The following is a 21,782-nucleotide window of genomic DNA, read 5'->3' as shown; positions in this document are numbered from 1 at the left end:
ACATGCGATGTTTTTGTGAGTAAATACCAGCGTCCATGAAGTCATTTCCCGGGGTTAGAAATGAGCTCACCTCTGGAACGGCTTCTCTCCTTACCCAAAGTTCACAAGTCAAGCGGTTGGGAAGCTCCCAGTACTCATCCTCCCCTCGAGAAAACAGCATCGGGGCTGCGTGCGGCGCGATGCTGCCTCCGGTTGTGCGCTCTGCACAGGTCCGTGGTGCGCCAACAGCCTCCATTCCCTGAAATCCTTCAGCCAAAGGCAGAGGAGCACAGCGCAGCGGTCACTGGGGATAAACCAGTGTCTCATTCTGCCTGCTCACCCAGCCCTGGCCGCTCTGCCGAGCCTGCCAAGAGGGACAATAATTGCTGTGCCTCATGGGAATAATGTGGGTCATCCTGTCCACCTCCTAAAAGCCCTTGTTTGAAGCAGAGGGAGGGATCTCTCCTGCCCACCGGGTTCTGTATCTTGGTAAACTGTGTCTGTGGAGCGTTTCTGGGTGAAATAACACACTCTTTCTGCTTCAGCTTCGCATATGAAAGCCTTGCTGGAGACCTCGCTGGTAAGAGCCGTTTCTGCAGGGGTACCATGCCATTGGATGGTGGTGCTGGGAAAAACATGTTCTCAATCCTCAAATCCACTGCAATTCCCATCTTTTTATACCCTGGCTGGTGCTCCTGGTTTTGCTGGACATCCAGGTCACACACCCAGCCAGGACGGTGCAAAGGACAAGGACCCTTGTGGCAGGGGAGCCCAGAGCATCATTCCCAGAGGTTCCCCAGATTTACCCCTTCCCAGGTGGAGCCGCAGCTCTCAGGATCTTTCCTCCATCTCTCACCAGGACATTTCGACCAGAGCAAACTTTCCCCATCTCTAAACTAGACAAGAGAGAAGAGTGAATCCATCACCCTAGACCAATCCCGGAGGTCAAGCTCCAGAAAACCTGGTGGGCTTTGGTGCTGAGCCCCATTCGATGATCACCCAGCGATAAACCCAGACACAAGTGTGCATCACCATTCCACTTGCTGTTCACCTTTCCCACAGCAGCTTTTCCTTGCCCAGGCTGGAAGCCTCAGCTGGGGGGAATCAATTTGGGAAATCTCATCCAGCACCTTGGTCCTGTGATGCTCCAGGCCCCCAGTAAACCAGGAAAATCACCCATAGGGCTGATGGAGGGGCCATGGGTCCCCTTTGGCTCCGGCACACTGACCCAGCCAGGGCTTTCACTGCCCTAACTGGGTATTTATCTTGAGCTGGAAGAAGTTATGAAATCCCAATGTTTTCACTGTGACTAACCCACGGAAGTGAACCATTTTGTCCTTATTTTTGGATGGGTTTTAGTTGCTCTCCTTGTCTTTGCCTTCCGTGCCCTCTTTTATCCTTCACTTCTTTCTACTCCCTTTGGGACCATCGTGATTCTCCAAACATCAATAGCCTCCTCTCGCCATGTTCCCAGATTGGACTGTGTGTCCCAAAGGCCATATTTCAGCGCTCCCTTTGGATGGCCCTTCCAAACACAGGCCAGATTCAAGGGCTGTTTTCCTCCATTTCACTGGGAGAGAGGTGAGACGTGGGGAAAGCTGAAAGCCCCATGGGACCTTTGAGGCATTACCCAGGAGTGAGAAGCAGGGAAAACCTCCCTGGCACCTCTTTCCCCTGTGTCTCATATCTCCAAGGAGTTTTCAAGGTTTAAACCCACCCTTTATGCAGGGACATCACTGATTTCAGGAGGGATCAGTGGCTCAGTGGGGAGAGAAGCCATTAATGCTGAGTTAAGCAAGCCAGAGGAGCATAGCTTCTGCTCCACCACCCTGTTCCTACCCTCCTGCAAGAAACCTGCTCCGAGCCAGGCTCTGGGACTGCCCGACCCTGGTGTTCCTTGGGATGAACATCAGTGCTGACATCTCCCCGTGGCCATACTTGGCCTGGTTTTGGGAAGCAAAGCTCAAGCCAATGCCGGGAGCATTGCACTGAGTTTTTCTTGGGAAGGTCTTATCTCCCATGCTGCCTTTCCAGCCTGCTCCCGGCCGTTTCCATCTACCCCATTCCGAGGTGCTCACACCGGGATGCTGCCAGCCTTTCCCTTTGCAGTGCTTGCCCCTCACCAACACCACTGCCCGCTGCTGGCAAACTCACATTTACCCTCTGGGAAAGCTGATATGGCCACAACCGCTCCAAGGGGAATCCCGGCAATGCTGGAATTAGCTCGGCACAGGCTGGCTCTTCCGAGCATGTCCTCATGAGCTCATGAGCTAATTTACAGCTCCGGTCGCCCCCATGACCACAGGCATTCCGGGAAGGGGAGGCGCTTCCATGCCCTCTTTCGCCAGCATGGATGCTGACGAACTCCTTAGGAGCCAAAACTTGGATGGGGATCGGCCCCGATTGCCTCAGTGCAATAATTAACCTGAAATTAATTCATGTATGGTTCACGCATGGTGCCCACCACCCACCCTGCTCCATCCCGGCTCTATCCCTGCTCCATCCCTCACATGCTTTCTGCCCATCCCAAGTAAAGGTCCATCCTCACATTCAAAAGCACCTTTGAACACGATGCTCCCTCTGCTTTCATTGCCATCACCATCGCCTCTGGTGCAGCTTACACAGCCTACACCTCTTCCATGTGCTGCAGTCCTTACAGAGTAGGACAGAGACAAATCATGGTGTGCTGGAAGATACAAGCGCTCCCTTGCACGTCCATGGTTCAGGCAGGATTTTGCTGGTTTTTAGGGAAAACTGGCTGGTGCTTTGCTGGTGCAAGTCAGTGCAAATCTGCTTGCTTTGACCTGGTTTATTGCAAGAAAATCAAGGTGGAAAAGGCACAGATGAGCCCAGGGGCTGCCATCCCATGGGTAGGAGGCTGCTCTCTCTGCCAAGCATGGGTGCACAGGCTGGAGCGCCTCCAAACCCAAAGCTAATTCCCGTAAACCAGAGTAATAAATTAAGGATTTCTTCAGGAGCAATTAATTGCCCAAAGCAACATGTGCTTTGACACAGGATGGTCTTTGTCCACCAAACCGTGTCAAGAGCTAAAGCAAACAGCCAGTGGGCTGTGGGCTGGAGCTCTGTTCCTGCTCTTCCTCCATGGTTTAAATGTCCCCATTGAGGCACAGCCCTGCCTCGGACATGGCCACATTCCAATTGTGCCCATTCCCATCTTGCAACTGCATTTCCATCCCTAATCCAAGGTTGTGCAATAACCCAGACCCTGCTGTTAGCCCACATCTGCCAGTAGGATGTACCCAGCCAATATTAGTGTTGTACCAGCACGAGGCACCATGATGCTGCCCTCTGAGCATCCCTAAGGAGATAATGCTCCAGGCACCATGCAGGGAGAGGCTGGGATGAGCATTAGTCATAGAGAGCTTGAAAATAGCAGCCTTTCCCCTCTCACAGAGTTTCTAAATGAGCCAGAATACTTATCTCAATGTCCTCAGCAATGTAATTTAAAAGGGATTTGCTGTTGAGACACTTGTGGTGTTCTCATAACATCTCCCATCTCTTCCAAGCTGCGATGGGGAAGGAGACATGTCAGAAACAGACACAGCATCCAGGAGGGCAACCGCAGCAGGACCCTTCAGTGGTCCAGGATATCCCAATGACCAGCAAACCCCTCTCCAGGCAACGGGAGTCTGGATATGGAGCTGTACACATGCAGCAGGGATGCAGGTAACAGTCCCAGTGCACTCAGATAACAGCCAGGCACTGCAGAAGCACTAGAAAAAGCCCTTTGCCTTGATAGCTGGGGTCACAGAGCAGGGCATACCCCACATTTACATGCTGGGGGTGTCAGTTATGTGATGGTGCCAGCAGACACTTGGGGGCTCACCCCTGGGCCCTGCAGCTGCTTGCTCTCCCCCAGCTCCCTGACCTCCACAACTAAAACGAGTCTTTCCCCAGCTCCTGCCTTCCACCATGTCCCCCTCCGTGGTGCTGTTTGCATCTGTTTCATAGATGGTGTACGTGGAGCTGAGCACTGCTGAGCCACGGTCAAGGCTGTAGCCTCGGAAAGCAGATCCTTCCTGGGGGGAAAGTCCGCTTGCTGCTTTTCTCCCAGCCACAGCCTGTAAATCCTCATCCACACAATAAAACCAAACTCCAGTAGTTCATTTCTCGGGCTCTTTTCCAAAGCTTTCAGGCAGTTGGAGTGTAATTCTGTGCTGATGAAGCAGTGGGAGAGGGCTTAAGTGGAACAATATTGTGGTGGAGCAAGGTTTGCTGGTGGTTCAGAGCTCAGAGTGAGCCCCAGGGACCCGCTATGTCCCCCAGTGCTCCTACAACCCATGGAAATCGCCAGCCCAGCTCCTGGGATAGCAAAACAGGGCTGAACAAACAACATCAGCCACCCCTGGAGCATGGCTGGAGCAGCGCCGGGAGCCAAGTGCTTCATCAAATCCCAGCTCCCAGCTCGCCCTCCGAAACCGCACAAACTTCCCCAAAGTGTTTGGGATGGAACAAAGTCATCAATCACTTCTTTTAACTCCCATCTCCGTAAACAGAAGCGAGCCCAGAAACAGGCAGCAGGGGAAAATATCCGTCAGCTCCCTTCGGAGGAGTGGAGAGGGTGCAGGGAGGGAGGATGGGGCAAGCAGCTGGGAACTGAGCACAGCCTCAGCCCCAAAGGGCATCTCATGGACTCCACAGGGCACTTCATAGTCCCCATAGCCTGTAAACCCCATGTGCAGCCCTGAGAGCAGCCCCACCACCCAGACACCCTCCCTGCATGGTGCTGTCGGAGTCTGGCAACAGTCACTCTGCCAATGCCTTATTGGAAAGGGTGGGAGGCACAAATAGGCAGGATGAGCATCACTAGCCAGTTTTCCTCTGGATTTATTGGAGGGACAACCATGAAGGAGCACAGAGAGGGAGATGCTGTTCCACTACCTGCTGTCACACTCCTCTTACCCTGCCCCGGCCTCAGCACTGGTGGGGGGAAGCATTAAGCATGGCAACATTCACATAAATACATTATGGATTTGTAATCACACATCAGTGATGAAACCATGGAAAAATCCCATGAGAGCTGGGCAGGGTCCCCAGGGTTAATCCGGGAGAGGAATAAATCCAAGGGGCACCAACGCTTTGGCTGGGAAACACCAGTCTCAGCTGAACCCTGATGCGATGACCAGAACGATATGAGCCGCTTGGCCTGGGATGCATGTTTCCCTGCTGGCCGTGGGCACAGGGCAGCATCCTGCTTGTCCCCCATCCCACAGGTCTGGGTGTTACCCACCTCGGGGGGACGGGAAGCGGCCGCGCATGTCCCGGAGCTGCGGTGCAGCCGGTGGTGCTCAGTGCTGGAAACATCTGGGGCTCTGCTCGTGCTGCTCCATCCAGCGTCAGCCACGTGCCAGAGGCGCAGCGAGGGATGGCCAGGCCAAGAGAGGTTGCGCAACCAGACTCTTGTAGAGACTTGGGTTTTGCATGAACTCATGTGTCCCAGACCTGCTCCTGAAGCCACACACGTGTCTCCGGAGCTCATCTTGCAGGAGCCATGCTGGAGAGGAGACATCCATGCTAAGGAGGAGGCACCTGTGCTAAGAAGAATGCAAAATCCCATGCAAAATGCCCTCAGCTGTGCTGCGCTGGAGCTATCACCTGGGTTCCATGACATACAGAACAACAGCTTTCCTTTGGCAGAACAGCACCTTTCCTTACCCCGCCCTGTGACCCATGGAAACTGATGTCAGCACCAGCAGGACCATAGCTGAGGCACTGGTGTTGTGCTAGGGATGGGCTGGCCATGGCAGGAGGTAGGTGCCATCCGGGAAAGGTGAATTCCTTACTCCCTGTCTCGGCACCTTTCCCACATCCCATCCTCATGGCAGGGGGGAAACACAGTGAGCTCCATGTTGATCCCACAGGTCCTGGGGGAGCTCTGGCTCTCCGGGCACTCCTTGCCCACCGGATAAACAACCTGCCATCTCTTGGCACATCCCCACTGTGTTTTCCTTGTCCCTTGTAAACACCAACAGGAGCTGGTGCAGGCACCACCGATCATTTTTTATGTGACACCTCGATCTGTGTTCCTCTCGCACCGCTCCCTCTGGCAGCGGGGCCGGCAAGGATTACTAAGAGGCAGCCCAAGTCTCCACTGGCACATCCCATACACCACTGGCTGCCCCAAGGCCCGTCCCCAGCCTTCGGGAGCAGCTCCTACCATGTAAAGCTCAGGCTGCCACACCAGGCTCCTGCACAAACAGACAGCACGGCCCCACGGTGCCCAGGGCTGCGTGCATGGGTGGTACACACTCACACATGGCCATATGCTCTGTGCAGTACCCAGGAGCCCTGAGCAAGGACTATCTGCCATGAGTACATGGGAGAAATGCAGCTGCAGAGGGAGAAAGGACCTGGGGGGGAGCTGAAGCCAGCCTCAGGCAGGTGGGGAGCTCTCATTAGGGTTTGTTGATACATCTCCTTACGGCTCAGGTGGGATGCCGTCACATTTATGTGCAGGGATGGACCTGCCTCTGCCTCTCTGTGATACCCCATGCGTCCAGACCAATCCATCTGGCTTTGTCCCATAACCTTGCATGCCCCAGCATCCTCATTTGACCCCTGCCAGAGCCAGCACAGGGGCAAAGGCAAGCAGGCAGCACAAGCAGCACAGGGAATGGTGTCCTGCTGAGCCCTGTGAAATGTGGGAACACCATGGGGTGGGGGTTTTGGCCCAAACATTTGTCCCACACCAAGCAGGAGCCAAAAAAAGTGTCCCCAGACCTCTTTGCACTACACACTGTACTCTGTATTTTCATCTTCAACAGTCAGCAGCATCTATTTTGGATCTAGCCTCAGGGTGAACCCCTAACAGCGATGCTCTTGTGCCGGGATGCGGTACCCACACCGCGACGCGGTACCCCCACCGCAGCACCCTGCCACACCGTGGCATCACCGCCAGCCCCTGGAGGTGCAGTTTCACCCAGGGTTTGTGTTTACCATTACCTCGTTAAGGGATTATTCAGCCTGTGGTTTCCTCTCTCGGCCGATCTGTTTGTGCTCGGCGGCCGGTGGCTCGCTGCCATCCCCTAAGCTACACGCCGGGCTATATAAGCGCCTCGCTGCCTTGGCTGCGGGAGGCTCGCGCGCAGCCCGGCTCGGCGGCGGTGCACGGCAGGGCTTGGGTAAGCAGCAACTCTCTCTTCTCCTTCCCAACAGGCTGCGAATCCCTTATCCCACAGCAGTCAAACCCTCGCCTCGCTCCAGGGACCGCAGCTCAGTTTGTGGCTCTGTGGGGAGAGGATGAGACACTCCTTAACAGGGGTTTTATGGGTTTTGTACTAAGAGCAAATAAACCCCAACTCTGCTCAGCTTTTCCCCTTCGTGGCAGCTGGTGGTTATGTAGTATTGCTGTGCTATTAAGGCTGTGTAATTAAGAGCAGCTGTGATTAAGGGTGAGGTGGGTATTAATTGATGGGCAGATGAAGGTGCAGAGGCTGCAGGCTGGGAAACCTTGATGGGGACGTAGTTCCCTATGTCCAGCTTCTCTCTTCCTCATCCAGCTAATGGGTTTGGGGCAGGGTTAATGGGGATGCTGGCGTGGGATGTTGGGGGGGGTACAACAGTGCTTTGCTCACAAGGGGCTGTTTGATCTCTTGTGGCTCTGTCCCACACCGGCTTCCCTGCCAGAAAGGGGATACAATGCTGAATGCTCCCTGACACCAGGATCCGGCTGCTGGAACCCCCCCTCTCCCAGCATCACATGTCCCCGGGCCAGAGGGATGTATCCCATCCCAAACCCAGCACTGAACAAGTCACAGCCAGCTCCCAAAATAGCTGCCGAGTGGGAAACAAGCTTTCAGCCTGGATTAATTTTTCCTGGTTATTGTCTGGCTGCGAGTTCACAACCCCGCCGTAAGCCCACAGAACACGGCTCATGTGTTGCTTGTTATTTTTGCTTGACTGGGATTTGCTGAGCCATAATCAAAGTATTTCCTAGTCCTGCATTCCCTGGTGTCGCTGGGGAGGGTTAAAACTGCTTACTAATGACAGGGTGTTCTCGCTGCCGGCTGCTCTTTGTCAGCCTTGTTTTATGGGTAAACTGAGGCACTGAAAAGCCTGAGGCAACATTTCCCCGCACCAGGCTTATTAATTTGGGGTGCATAAAATAAAGCATCTGGATAACAGCAGCTCCATGGGTACCTTGAGAAATTAAATACCCAAATGCTTGGTGCTGCAGGGCTAAGGGACTCGCTTATAGCAAAATATGAAGTGGCTGAGCTGGGGGAGAGCAACACAAAGCCTCAGTCCCTCATCTCTGTGTGCAGAAAAGCTCCTTGCTCACAGTTGCAGGGAAGACTTGGCTTTTGCATGGGATTTTTCCACTTTCAGAAGCACTTGGGAGCCTTCCCCCTCCCCACACCCCTGGAACATACTGGGATACGATGCTGTCCTCACACCAAGCCCAGTGTGCAGGCAGAGGGATGGAGGCATGATGTCTCTGCTCATGTGGGGGGCAGAGCGGGGGCCCACAGAGCCACATGGGCTGCAAGAGCATCCCTGCAGAAGTATTTAAGCTCTTAAAAGGCACTTTAAGGAGATGTCATTACAAAGCATCGCTCTGCAGAATAGATTTGGGCTCAGATGTGACAGTGAGAAGCAGAGGGGATGCCAGTGCAGATGTGGAGCCCCTGCTGCTCCCCTCTTGGGAAGCTGCTGTGGATGGGTTGGAGGGGGAATGAGCAGCTCCAGTTTTGGGCTGGTTCAGCCTTGGAGAAGCTCCCTGAAAGCAGCAAGACCCTGGGTGAGCCTCGACACAGCTGGGTTTATCTCTGCAGGGCTGGGACGACTGAGGGTACTCCAAGGAGCCCCAGTCACCTCTGGAGACGATGGTCACTGTGAAGGAATGGATCCTCCTCCTCCTCCTGGGAGCCACATCCGTTCTAGGTGAAGGTTACTCGTTTCTATTCCCGTCTCTGCGCTGTCCCCTGCCCGCGGGCACACCAGTGTGAAGGCATGTCTGTCGGCGGCTGCTGAGCCAGCAGACACGGACCCGACATCAATGCCAGCTGCTGCTCTGGGTCACTGCAGTGCTTGCCTGGCCAAAGGACTTCCAGATGAGGGCTGGCACCCACCCAGCCAGCAGCACACCGGCAGCAGCCTCTGGTTAAACATGGATAAGCCCCCGTGCTGAGACCATCCCTGGCTGAGTCTGCACCCCAGCTCCCCTGTGCTCTGAGCAGACCCACCCTGGCCAGTGCCTTATCCATCACCCGAGCATGAAACAAACCCAGCCTCCAAGCCAAGCCCTTGGGAAGCATCACCATGGCTCTTCTCCAGGAGAAGATGCTCAGGAGCAGCAGACTCTGTCTGCTGGCTCTGCAGGGTTGCACATACCATAGCACTGAGTGATAAGCAACCTGCCACTCTGCGCCGGTGGTCTTGTGAGGAAACGTGTTCATAGGCTCTTTAGGTTTGTTTTTCAGGGCTATAGAGGAATTTTGCCCTGAAGTGCTCTGGCCAGACACCTGGTTTAAAACAGGGAGAGTCAATTTGTAGCTGGGGAAGTGCCCAGAAGCCCTTGCTGAGCCCCCAGGAGTTCAGAGCCAATGCTGCTCAGCTTCAGGCTTAGCTCCCCAGTTAAAGTGGGGCAGGTCCACCAGCCACAACCACCAGCTCCCCTTGGGCACACAGGCTGCCAGCAAGTGCAGAAACCAGCCTGTGTCCCATAGCAACAACCAGCCTCATTCACTTTGGGTTCATTTCTCCCCACGAGGGAGAGGCAGGATATATTTTAGATCTCCAAAAAGAAGATGATGATTTGATCTGAGCTGCTCCACCACAGAAAGCACAAAAAAGCTTTCCTTGGGTGCTAAGTGAAATGGCAAATTTGCATCATACCTGAGGTGCAGCAATGCTGTGGGACATCTCCATCACACCCTTCATTTGGCATCTCCTGCCCTGCATCCCACAGGAGCTCTAACCTGCAGCTCTTACCAGCCACAACCCAAAGGGAAAGCTGAAAAACTGATCCTAAGCATGCCCAATCCCTTGAGTCTAATTAATTCATTGTTAACCTAATTTAATCTCTCATTCATTAATCCTTAGGTCAAAGGCTTCTGAAACCAGCCCTCGGCAGGATCCAGATAGGACAGAAAACCTTCAGCCCGCTGGTAATGCTCAGCTTGGAGAGTAAGTTGTTCCCAGCTCGGGTGGCTTTCCCTCACCAGGACAAGGGGTGTTTGCACGTGCCTTGGGTTTTTTCAGCCTCAGTTTACAACCAAACACTATTATTTGAGTAGGTGAGGACATTTAAGCAATGGAATAAATGTTAATCATCCTCGACCTCCTGTAGGGTTCTAGCTATCGCTGACACACGCTGTTGGCTCCTCTCCTGGAAAAGTGAAGGTCAAGTGCGTGACCACAGCCCTGGCTCCCGCGGGAAGCACGGGCGGGCTGGGAGGGCGAGGAGAGCCCAGGGATGGGCAAGAACATGCTCTGACTTGCCCTTCCCCTTCCCAGCCTGTCCCCACGCAGTTGGTGACCCCATATAGAATGAAAGCCTGTGGGGTATTAACTACCTGTAGAGCCCAGTCTGCTCCTTAACCCCAAGGAGACATTGCAACCTTTTAAGCTTTACTGCCCTGGGCTCAGGATTTAGATTCCAGCAGGCCCTGGAAGGGCTGGACACGCTGATGCCATAGCTGAGGGATTAAGGGACTTTCCCAGCTTTCTGTCCCATTCCCAGCAGCTCTCTTACCTGCTGGGGAGAAGCAAAGCACAAAACCATGAACACTCAGAGGTTTTCTTCACTTGGTCTTTTGAAGAAAACTTCCAGGAAGATTGTTTTCCCCTCCAAGTGGATGGCACGAGGCAGTGATGCTGAGGCTTGCAGAGCAGGGGCTGACTCCTGCTTCTCTAGGGAGAAATAAAGCAAAATACTGAGATTCTGACCAACGCAATTGGAAATTAAAGCTCCTGCCCTTGGCAGCAGTGAGCTGTAAACTCAGGTTTTGCCTCCAGGAGAGGGGGTCCTGGTTGGGTTGAGCAGCCAGGTGCGGTGCAGGGACTGGTGCTCAGCCAGGGAATGGGCAAACCCTGCTTGAACCACCCCGTGCATCCTCTGCCCGCAGGTTCGAGGAGCAGCTCTCGCCGGGCAGACCCGATCTTCACCTACACCAGACGCAGTATGTGCTGCTGGCCAGTGCCACGGGTCCCTCCCCACATCCCCACTAGTGCTCGGTCCCTCGGCTTCTCCCCATCCTCTGCTTTCCACTTTTTCTGCTGCCGAGGTTCTACCCAAAGCCATGTGATGCTATTTTCCTCCTGCAAGACTCCCCTCCTTTCTCATCATCACCAGCCCTGCAGTGACCCCAAACAAGCTCAGGATCTTACTGAGATCCCACTTTAATCTGTTGCATGTTAGATTTCTGCTTGGGGAAACACAGACAGACATTTATCCATGCGCTACCACATCCCCAAGCCTACCTCCTCTTGCATCCCTCAAACTGCTGAGTAAGGTCTATGGATGCACCACTCAGGATGCTGAACCGAAGATGCCAACAGATTAAAATCTTGCCCATCTAAGCCAAGAGCTCACTCCAACCCAGACATGACACTCCCTGGCTGCTCTCATTTAAATAGCCTTCCCCAGCCACCTGCTTTTGTAAGCCAGGGGTCATTTTTGGCCTTTCTAGGAAAGAACCCAACCTGGTTCATTGCAAATGGGGTGGAACAGTAGGTATGGGAAATGACACAGCACTTACCTTCAAGAAACCTCGTTTTTAAAAACTTTAGTCATGAACAAATCCTTATAAACATTATTAGAACACTGTCATTTAAAAAGAAACCCAAACCACAGACTCGGAGTGGCTCTCATCCATTCAAAGTCACTTAATACCATCTATATCATACCATCTAAATTAATACCATCTACTGCCAGTGAAAGAAATTCCCTTTAAAATCTAACCCCATATTAAATCCTCAGTATGTTTTACAGACTCTTTCGTATTTTACAGATCAGCTGTCCCCTACATGCTCAGTAGCATCTTAGGCTTCTGTTTTGCACACAGTAAAAGTGCTCACAATAGGACACACACTTCCGCTATAGGGAACATATGTTGAAGTATGGTTAAAGACATTCAACATACAAGCAATTTTACTCTTTTTTTTTGCTTTGGTTTGTTTTTATTTAACCACATTTGAAACGCAGGCGAGCGTGGCCCCTCAGACAGCATTTAAATGACAATGTGCGTTTGGTTTCCTTTAAGCCAAAGTTATTCAACACTAAGCATGAGCTGCGTGCACTTTGCTCCCCTCCAGTTTATCTTAATCAGCCTGAATTCAGTTGCCTGCAGGGAATTAAGTCAGAAGCTTTCAGACGCCTCCTCATGCTTTATTTCCCAGCTCCCTGAACATGCTTTAAGTTTGTTTAATCCATGTGCTGCAAAATATCCAAATGCATAGTCTGAGCTATACTGAAGCTGCTAAGAAAACAGCTACTCATTTTCAGCCAGCTGTATGTCTAATGTGCGTCTCTAACACACCACTGATATCATTTAAGGTCCACTGGTGCCAGATTCAAAAAGGTTTCTGTCTCCATGGTCGAAATGGAGCGAGTGCTCAGCAAAGTGTGGCCAAACCGGTGTGCAGAAGCGTACCAGATCCTGCCTAGCTGAGCGCCGCTGGGGCGTGCACTGTAATGAAGCGACTGAGGAAGGGCGGCTCTGCATTGGACATGTTTGCTCAGGTGCTCCTATAACCTCACTTACGGGCAGGGGGCGATGTCCTGATCTCACCACCACGTAGGCGTTGTATTCCCTCCGCTCTCATTTTACCGTCTTCCTTTCCCTTGAGAGAATTTTGCGATGCTGGTGCCTTCCCGAGCAGGGCTGGAGCAGAGCACAGGGAGTTTATAGCCAAATGGCAAGATAAGTGGGGGATACATATATGGAGAATCATCAGAGACCCATAAAGATCCCAGGGATGCAGGAAAAATCTCATTATTATAACAGCAGCTCTCAAAGTGGCAGCTGCATCCACAAAATCTCCAGGAAGGGGAAGAGTTGGGAATATTGAATTGCCACAGATCCTGCATAAGGGGCTTGTAATTCATTATATTATTTTTATAATCCTCCTTTAAACAAATAATTCTTAAAATAGCCTATGAGAAAAGATAATTATTTGGGATTAATTGCTATAGGTAACGAAAATGTTTTGGAATCACTGTCTGGGAGACCATTTATTAAACCCAATGAGTAATGCTCATTTGGCAATTTACCTGTGTTAGTCCTGCCCAAGCCAGGATACCACTGAATAAGGGAAAATGGTCTTTAAGACAGACCAAAATCATGACTTTTGGGGACGAGTTGGTAACTGAAACCTGTAAAGTTTAAGATATTTGGATTTGTAATTTCACCAGGGTTAAGCTAAGAGCTCACATGCTGATCTGGATTCAGATTTTCCTGAAATCCAGCCCTTTGGGGAAGGTAAATACAGTTCCTAGCTGTAATTATATCCACGTGTCTGCTTTCTACTAATTGTCAGGTTCAGAATCACATCGTCCCAGTGTTTCTAAGGCACAGCTGTTGATAATCAGTAAAAATATGTTTTGGATTCAATTTATTCCTTATGCAGTATCTGCCTGATTGCATCTAAATTAAAAGCAGACATGAGAACATGCCATGAGTGTTATGAGCACCTGGGGCCACTTTCTGACCTGCCTGCCTCTCCTCCAGCCTGCAACATCACCTGCCCCATGGGCCGTGTCAATGCTGACTGCGATGCCTGCATGTGCGAGGATGCGACCCTCCATGGGAAGGTCTCTCTTGAGGATGGGTCGCCTGCTCCCGATGCCCGGGTCTACCTGCAAGCCAAGAAACTTAAGCTGTTGACAACAGCCGATGATAGGGGCATGTTTAGGATCCCGGGGATCTGTCCTGATGGCAAAAACACCCTGAAAATAAAGAAAGCCAAATACGCAACAGCAATCGTCACCGTGCCTGAGAGCAACAGAAGAAACCTGGCGATCCAAGTGCAGCTGCAGCGATCAGGTAGCCACAATGAGGTTTTACACAGCAGTAAGGGATAAACTCCAGTTTTAGGAGGGGAAGAGTAATGAGATGGCCTTTTCCTCCCTTGCAGGCAAACCCTATGTTTTCAGAAGCCCTGAGGACAAAGCCAGGAGAGTGGGACAGAGTGTGTCGCTCTGCTGTGATGCCCTTGGGAGCCCGGCCCCTGACCGCTACCTCTGGTAAGAAAGTCCAGTCTGATCAGGTAGAAGTCCTATTTGTCCCATGGATTCAATTTGTATCTCCTTACCATCCCCATAAAGGTGGGGTTCTAGCTATAAAACAGCTAAATACGATGGGAACAAATTACTGCAAATGATGGTGTCCTCGAGGTGTGCAGAGCTGGTGGATCTCAGAGGTGCTGCAATGTCATCTGCTGAGGGACTCAGTGCTAAAACACACAAATAAGAGTTGGAAAACCCTCAGCAGGCAGGACTGGCAGTTCTCCTGTCTGCCAACTGCCAGCAGCTGCATCTCAGTACTGCCAGGGGAAGGGGAATAACTTTTAGGTGATGCCACCTTGCCAGATTACAAATGGGGAAACTGAGGCAAGAGGCCTGGCAAAATCCACGCAGCAGGATTAAGGCCATGGCTCTGTCCCCTTAACTGTCTGTTCCTGGCAGGTACCACAACGGCTCCCTGCTGGATCCCTCTTTATACAAATACAAAAACAACCTGATTCTGAAGAACCTGAACAGGCACCATTCAGGAGAGTATTTCTGCAAGGCCAGCAGTGCTGGGGGGTCAGCGAAGTCCCAGCCTGCCAAGCTTGCTGTCATAGGTAAGATAAAATGGGCGTGATGCTCTCCAAGCAGCTGGGGAGGCAGAAACCAGGAACTGTGGTACATGTGGGAAAGAAAAGTCCCAAGTAAAATATTTAGGGCCAAATGCAAGCATCCGTTAGCAGATAAGCTTGTGTGAGCTGGTTGGGAACCAGATGCTCTCTACAAACTGGAGCTCTGCATTGCAGGTGACCTGCCAAGCTCAATCTGCTGGTTTCAGCAGATTTCTCACTGTATTTGCTGCCTGACGTGAATATTTGTTTGCTTAGGGGCTTTTTCCTAAACCTTGGGAAGCATTTAGTTTCTTCCTAGCCAAAAGGCCAGTCAGCTGCAGAACAGCAGAGGGTGGGCTGGATGGCAGTGGTGGGTAAGCAGGAGCTGGATGCAAACAGCACTGCTCTTAATCAGGTACCTAAAGTGAAAGCTGAGCACCTGCTTTACCAAAACCACCTAACCAAAATGCTGCAAAAACATCTGGTTTGTGGCTTCGAAACCCTCAATAACTCTGAGGGTTTCAGACCACAAAGCAATGACCACAATTCTTTCATGCTGCTCATTAAGAAATCCTATTCAACAGGGAGACAAGAGGCAGCCTGCGACTCCCAACCCCAAAGCCACCTCATCCGACTTCCTCACGACTGCTTCCAAAAAGCAACAAATACCTTCTACTATGATGTTGGCAAGTGCCCAGCAAAGACCTGTGCTGGGAAGCTGGACAAGGGGCTCCGGTGTAAGGACAACGTTGCCTATTGCTGCGGAGTGTCCAAGATGGAAACCAGAGACATCTCCTGTGATGGGTACACACTCCCCACTAAAGTTGTTGTAGAATGTGGCTGCAAAAAATGCACTGAGACCAAAATAACAGTTCGAGGCAGAGCCACAGCAGCAGATAACGGAGAGCCACTGAGGTTTGGCCACATCTACATGGGCAACAAGAAAGTGAGCATGACTGGCTACAAGGGAACCTTCTCGGTCCATGTCCCAGCAGACACGGAGAGACTGGTTCTAACTTTTGTTGACCGGCTGCAGAAGTTTGTGAACACAACAAAGGTTCTGCCCTTCAAGGAAAACGGAGGTGCTGTGTTTCATGAGATCAAGCTGCTAAGAAAGAAGCCCCCTGTTACACTGGAATCCACTGAAACCAATGTAATCTCTTTGGGAGAAATGGAAGAAGATGATCCGATTGCCGAATTAGAAATTCCTCCCAATGCATTTTATAGGAAAAACGGAGAAGCCTACAGAGGCAAAGTGAAAGCCAGCGTGACATTTCTGGACCCAAGAAACATCTCAACAGCTCCTGTGACACAAAGCGACCTGAACTTTGTAGATGAGGAAGGAGATGTATTTCCACTCCGCACCTATGGCATGTTTTCCGTGGACTTCACTGATGAAAAGGGCACCGAGTCTCTTAATGCAGAGGAAGTGAAAGTTCATTTGGATGCTGCTCAGGTGAAGATGCCAGAGCACCTGCAAGAGATGAAGCTGTGGTCCCTGAACCCTGAGACAGGATTATGGGAAGAAGAAGGGGACTTCAACCTGGAGAAAAGCAGACGGCGCAAAAGGGAGGAGAGAACGTTTTTGGTTGGGAACATGGAGATCAAAGAAAGGCGACTGTTTAACCTGGATGTCCCAGAGAGCAGACGGTGCTATGTCAAAGTCCGAGCCTACAGAAGTGAGAGGTTCCTGCAAAGTGAGCAGATCCAAGGCGTTGTGATTTCTATTATAAACACAGAGCCAGAACCAGGGTTCTCCTCCAACCCCAGAGCATGGGGCCGTTTCGACAGCGCGGTCACTGGTCCCAATGGCGCCTGCGTGCCTGCCTTCTGTGATGAGCAGAACCCCGAGGCCTATGCAGCTTATATCTTGGCGAGCATGGGGGGTGAAGAACTTGAAGCTGTCCCCTCTGCTCCCAAACTCAACCCTAATGCTGTTGGGGTCCCACAGCCATATCTCAACAAGCTCAACTACAGAAGAACAGACCATGAAGACTCCAACACTAAGAAAACAGCCTTCAGCATTAACATGGCCAAGCCAAGCCCTAATTCCCCAGAGGAGAACAACGGCCCTATTTATGCCTACGAAAACCTACGAGAATGTGAGGAAGCTCCACACAACGCTCCTCACTTCAGGTTTTACAGGATAGAGGGAGACAGGTATGACTACAACACTGTTCCTTTCAGTGAAGACGACCTTATGAGCTGGACCGATGACTACCTGGCATGGTGGCCCAAGCCTATGGAATTTAGGGCCTGCTACATTAAAGTAAAAATAAATGGACCCCAAGAGGTGAACATAAGATCTCGGAACATGGGTGGGACGCACCCACGTACCATTGGGAAGCTCTACGGCATCAGGGACGTCCGCAGCATTCGGAGCTCGGAGCAGCGGGATGTGTCGGCAGCGTGCCTGGAGTTCAAGTGCAGCGGCATGCTCTTCGACCAGGACCGTGTGGACCGCACGCTGGTCAAAGTGGTGCCTCAAGGCAGCTGCCGCAGGGAGAGTGTCAACAGCATGCTCCATGAGTACCTGGTGAACCACCTCCCCATGGCTACCAACAACGACACTAGCGAGTACACCATGCTGGCTCCACTCGACCCACTGGGACACAACTACGGCATCTACACCGTCACCGACCAAGACCCGAGGATCGCCAAGGAAATCGCCTTGGGTAGGTGTTTCGATGGCTCATCTGATGGCACCTCCCGAACCATGAAAAGTGATGTTGGCGTGGGGTTGACTTTTACCTGTTCGGAGAGGAGCGCGGCAGAGCAAAGCATCTTCGAGTCTCAGAGGAACTCGGGCCAGCAGTCCATACTGGTTCTGCCAGGGGAGAGCCCCACGTACCGAAGGCAACCGGCAAGCCGCCGAATCCCACAGAGCAGGATCCCGATGAGAGGTCAACGTCCTTCTGGATACTAGAGCTGTAAAGGAGCCTCGGTAAAGCTGTTCACACTTGATGAAGTATAATTTGAAAGTAAAACCTACCTGCTAACAACAGAACCCAAAGCTGGTAGGTGTCATTATCTTTGAGACATAATGAAGGTGCACTTTTTTCCTCCACCAGAAAGACATAAGGCAAAAACTGGGGGCCAGTAGCTGTAGTGAGTTTGTGTCTTATTAAATGCATCCATAAACATCTTCTTTCTGCCTGACATTAAACAGCTTCGTATGATAGCCTAAAGGGAAGACTAAACACATGATTCAATTAAGCCATGTACATAAAACACCCTTTTGTTCTGCATCTGCAGACTTTGCCAGCCCAAGTACCTGTACAGTAGTTGGTAACATGAAAAGGAATAAACTGATTTCCTCATACTGAATTCAACTGCGAGGTTTTGTACTTGAAATGTAAGTATTTTATTTATTTCTAGCTTATTTTAGAATGACTGTATTCCAGCTAAACTGCCGGCAGCTGCACTTCTAAGAACTCACATGCTCAACAGCATGGAGAAGCCATGAGGATTTGTAGGCTCAACATGGATAAAACTAGTTTTCTCTTGCTTCTTGCAGTATTTGACAAGAAAATTCATGCTTTAATGATAGGGTAGGTTAATAAAAAGGGTAATTTTATAACTTTGACAATGCTGTGTTGCTTTTGTGTTTGAAATGCCTGGCCACAACCAAAGAATAAACTGCAGAACGTTTCTGTTCACGAACAGGTCATGGCTTTATCACTGAAAGGCTGACCCTGAGTACGGGTGAGGGGTTTGGTGGGTGGCTGGTGATCCCCCAGGTCCAGGGCTTGGCCATGGTGTGCTGCAGTCAAGGAATATGTGCCCAGCTTGAAATAAGGAGCCAGAAACAGTGCTGAGAAGCGGAGCAGCAGGCCTGGGCAAGGGATTAGGCAGCAGCAGGGCCCCCAGAGATGGGGAGAAAAGCGGGCTAGGACACCGTGCTTTGAGGAGCATAGGAAACCAGGCAATGTAAAGCAGGGCTGGGCAGTGCAGAGACAAGAACAGGATAGGCTTCCCTCCACAGTGAGCACACACTGCTGGGCACACACTGCTCTTAGCTGAAGGTACAGATGGCCACAAAAGGGGTCAGGCAGACACTGATCCATCTCCAAGTGGCTGATTAAGTTGCCCTATCAACCTCCCACTACTTTTAGAGAAGAATCAAGCACCTCAGCAGCACAGAATTCATTCTGTGTTTACACCCCAACACCGGCAATAAAGTTTGGGGTGCAGGCAAGCCTCCAACACCAAAATTTCCACAGAGAGAGAGATCACAGACAGGTGGGCAGTGCTGCCGCATGAAAACTGGAGTTCAAGCACACACTCAAGCGTGGATTTCCCTTTCCTACCCAACGTCCTCCTATGGGTATGAAGCCAGTTTTCGGTCTATGCTGTCTTGCCTACAAGCCCATCGAGGGCATGGGGAATCTTTCAATTGTATTTAGCAAGCTTCGGAACAGGTTCTCAGGTCTGACATGGGGCATCCCAGGCATTAAAGGCAGAGCTGTTCAGGACTGAGCAGTTATGCAGCCAAAATCATGCATTAAAAGGTCAAAAAGCCCACCTTAATAATGCATGTTTTGATGCAAATTGACAGTTATCAAAAAGAAGCAGAAAAGGAAGAGCTGTGGAATACTCTGGCACATGCTCTTCATACCAATGAATTTAGACTCTGTGTTTTCTTTTGTGTCTAGTCTGCTGCAAGGCCTTGGCATGAGCTGGGGCCAAGGCAGCCAGTGGGGAGCATCAGCTTGGACCTTCCCACAGAGCTCCTGGCTTGCACTGCAGACTCTCAGAGAAATGTCTCTTCCCTCTGCTCCCCTCCTCCTCTGCAGCCAGTCAGCCAAATCCCAAACTTAGTTTCATCACTTTGAGGGTGAAGTAACACAAATGACTTCTACAGACCAACCCAGGAGATGGATGAAAGCAAGCTCAGGATGTGATCCCTGTGGTGTACGTGGGCTCGCCAGAGTCAAACACAGCAGACCATAGGGCTCTTCCTTTTGGGGAGAAATGTCTGTTTGACAGCAATGAAAGGGTCACAGCTCTACAGCCTGAAACAGCAAAAAGCTCTCCAAGTTTCCCCAAACTGTCCCCCACTGCAGCTTAATTCTGACTTGGAGGAACAAACTCACTCTGCACTCCCCGAGTCCCTGAGCTCTCAAGAGTAGCCTGCTCGCAGAGCACACTGGATAAAGAGCAGGACAGAGAGCTTTCAAACACAGGTGCTTAAACACTATCAACAGAAAACAACCTTGGCCCAACAACAACCACTCAGTGCTAACACTTTATCATTACTGATGAGCCACCACATCAAACACACGAAGAAAGTTTAGATAGGAGAAAAGCTACAGCAGGTCCTGGCATCCACCACTCACACAAGTTTTATGCTATAGTTCACTGTCAGTCCTGACTTCCCCAGCTTGTGTTTATGGTCAGTGGACAGCAATGTCCTTTCTGCAACCTGAAACCTAACCCACACCCCCACATACCAAAGGAGAGCATCAAGCTGCAGGAATGCTTGAAGGCTTCCACTCACCTCCTCCCTCCGCTTTAGACTTTGGACCACCAACCTTGAGAAACAGGCTGAAGGAGACCTGGCTCCTAAACATCAGCAGGTTTGTGGCTAAGGCAAAGCATCATCCATTAAGGTCTCTCAGTTTCCAAGCCTCAGATAAATCTGGTGACCTATCCCTCCTCCTGCTTTTAAGAAAGGGAAAAAATTGCTTCCCAGAAGCTATCAGGCTGTCAGGACTTAGGATAAACAAAAGGACTAGACTCAACCTTCAAATTATCCAGGGATTTTGCAATCAACTATTTAAAAGCCTCCAGTACTCCTGTGATGAATCACTTACACTTTGGGTTTATTTGCAATTTATTCAGCAGATATCCGAAATAAAGAGGTTTCCTAGGAAGCAGGGGGAGCAGTGATATTTCAGATCATGAAACAGATGCACCTAACAGCGAGTCGCCAGCATCCTAAGAAATACCACTCCAACATTTATTTGAAATCCAAGATGAAGTCATCTCTATCCAATACCAGAATCCTTCTGGTGCCCAAATGTTTTGCAGTTCTACCAGTAATTTGGCTTCAGTGATCTTAAACTGAGCCATACTGGATGCTGGTCTATGAATACCTCCTCTACTTTGCCTCTCATGGCAAAAGGAGAACTGCCTTATTTTGGTATTATCACTTTCCAATTGCTAAGGCGGCTGTACTTGACCTCAGCAGTGGTACTGGGGATTGAATCACCATGTCTATGTTCTAGAGTCAGCCCTGACATGCTATTCCACACCTCATCAGTGAATGCCCCATTTTTGTTTTGTCTGTTCTGCAAAAATAATCAGATTTTCATTACTTACTGAGTTAAATCCCTACAGAGCTAGGTGAGAGCGAAGTTTCCAAAGAGACATTTTGGCTAAACAGCTGCCTGGGGAACTCCAATTCCCCTTAAAGCTTCTCTACCAGGCCAAAAATAGCATGCCAAAGATTTCCTCCATAAAAAAATAAATTCATCTTACCCTTTTTTCCTCCACAAAACAACCAGGGTGAAGTTGTGCATATTCAGAGCTAGGACATTAACTGCTAAGCAAGAACTGTTTAATCTCCTCTAACTTCTTGCATAGAAAGCAATTCTAAGAAGCCTTAAAGAAAACTGTACAGATCAAAAGATTAAGTTACAAGTATAGGTATCCTGGCTACAATATGGTTTAGACATTACTTGGCATTAAACAACTAACTGAAGACATTCTGTACCAGACTTTCTCAATGTTCTGTCCAGCTGACCTTGGTTTTCCCCTAAAAGAGATGCAGTGAGCACCATCTACAGGGTTTCTGAGCACTTCCACCTCAAACTCCACCAAAGACACAGGAAAACTCACCTGTTGCTTTATGCTTTAGTTAGAACTGAAATAAGCAACTGCCAGCGATGACTAACAGCAACAGATCTCACATGAGGCACAATGTCAGCGAGAGCGTACAAATTGCCCTACAGGTTCTCTCCGATGCTAATACCTAACGCAGACATTGCTGGATGGAA

The 21,782-nt window shown here is 50.6% G+C and overlaps 1 protein-coding gene and 1 long non-coding RNA gene across 3 annotated transcripts; one reads left to right on the top strand and one right to left on the bottom strand.

The window, feature by feature from the left end:
* The first annotated feature begins 8,691 nt into the window (after window positions 1-8,691).
* CILP (cartilage intermediate layer protein) lies at window positions 8,692-18,370 on the top strand. Of its 2 annotated transcripts, XM_062601706.1 has the most exons (8): window positions 8,692-8,883; window positions 10,045-10,128; window positions 11,070-11,123; window positions 12,500-12,685; window positions 13,674-13,988; window positions 14,080-14,188; window positions 14,630-14,787; window positions 15,366-18,370. In XM_062601706.1, exons 1-8 carry the CDS (start codon window positions 8,826-8,828, stop codon window positions 17,705-17,707), a joined length of 3,306 nt encoding a protein of 1,101 aa, XP_062457690.1. In that variant the 5' UTR covers window positions 8,692-8,825; the 3' UTR covers window positions 17,708-18,370. The 2 variants fall into 2 exon arrangements, with proteins under 2 accessions (XP_062457690.1, XP_062457691.1); XM_062601707.1 differs by lacking the exons at window positions 11,070-11,123; window positions 12,500-12,685 and having other exon boundaries at window positions 8,693-8,883.
* LOC134155004 (uncharacterized) lies at window positions 10,002-21,703 on the bottom strand. Its single transcript, XR_009961395.1, has 4 exons — window positions 20,282-21,703; window positions 17,533-17,709; window positions 13,655-13,801; window positions 10,002-10,854 (listed from the first exon to the last, which is right to left on the bottom strand). It is a non-coding gene; the product is annotated as an uncharacterized LOC134155004 (long non-coding RNA).
* Between the last annotated feature and the right edge of the window lie 79 nt (window positions 21,704-21,782).

The sequence above is a fragment of the Pezoporus occidentalis genome, unplaced genomic scaffold (genome assembly GCF_034315485.1).
Source record: "Pezoporus occidentalis ecotype Australia unplaced genomic scaffold, CSIRO_AGI_Poc_V1 ctg72, whole genome shotgun sequence".
Lineage (NCBI taxonomy): Eukaryota > Metazoa > Chordata > Aves > Psittaciformes > Psittacidae > Pezoporus > Pezoporus occidentalis.
Note: the sequence above shows the minus strand (reverse complement) of the source record. Positions and strands in the feature narration are given on the sequence as shown.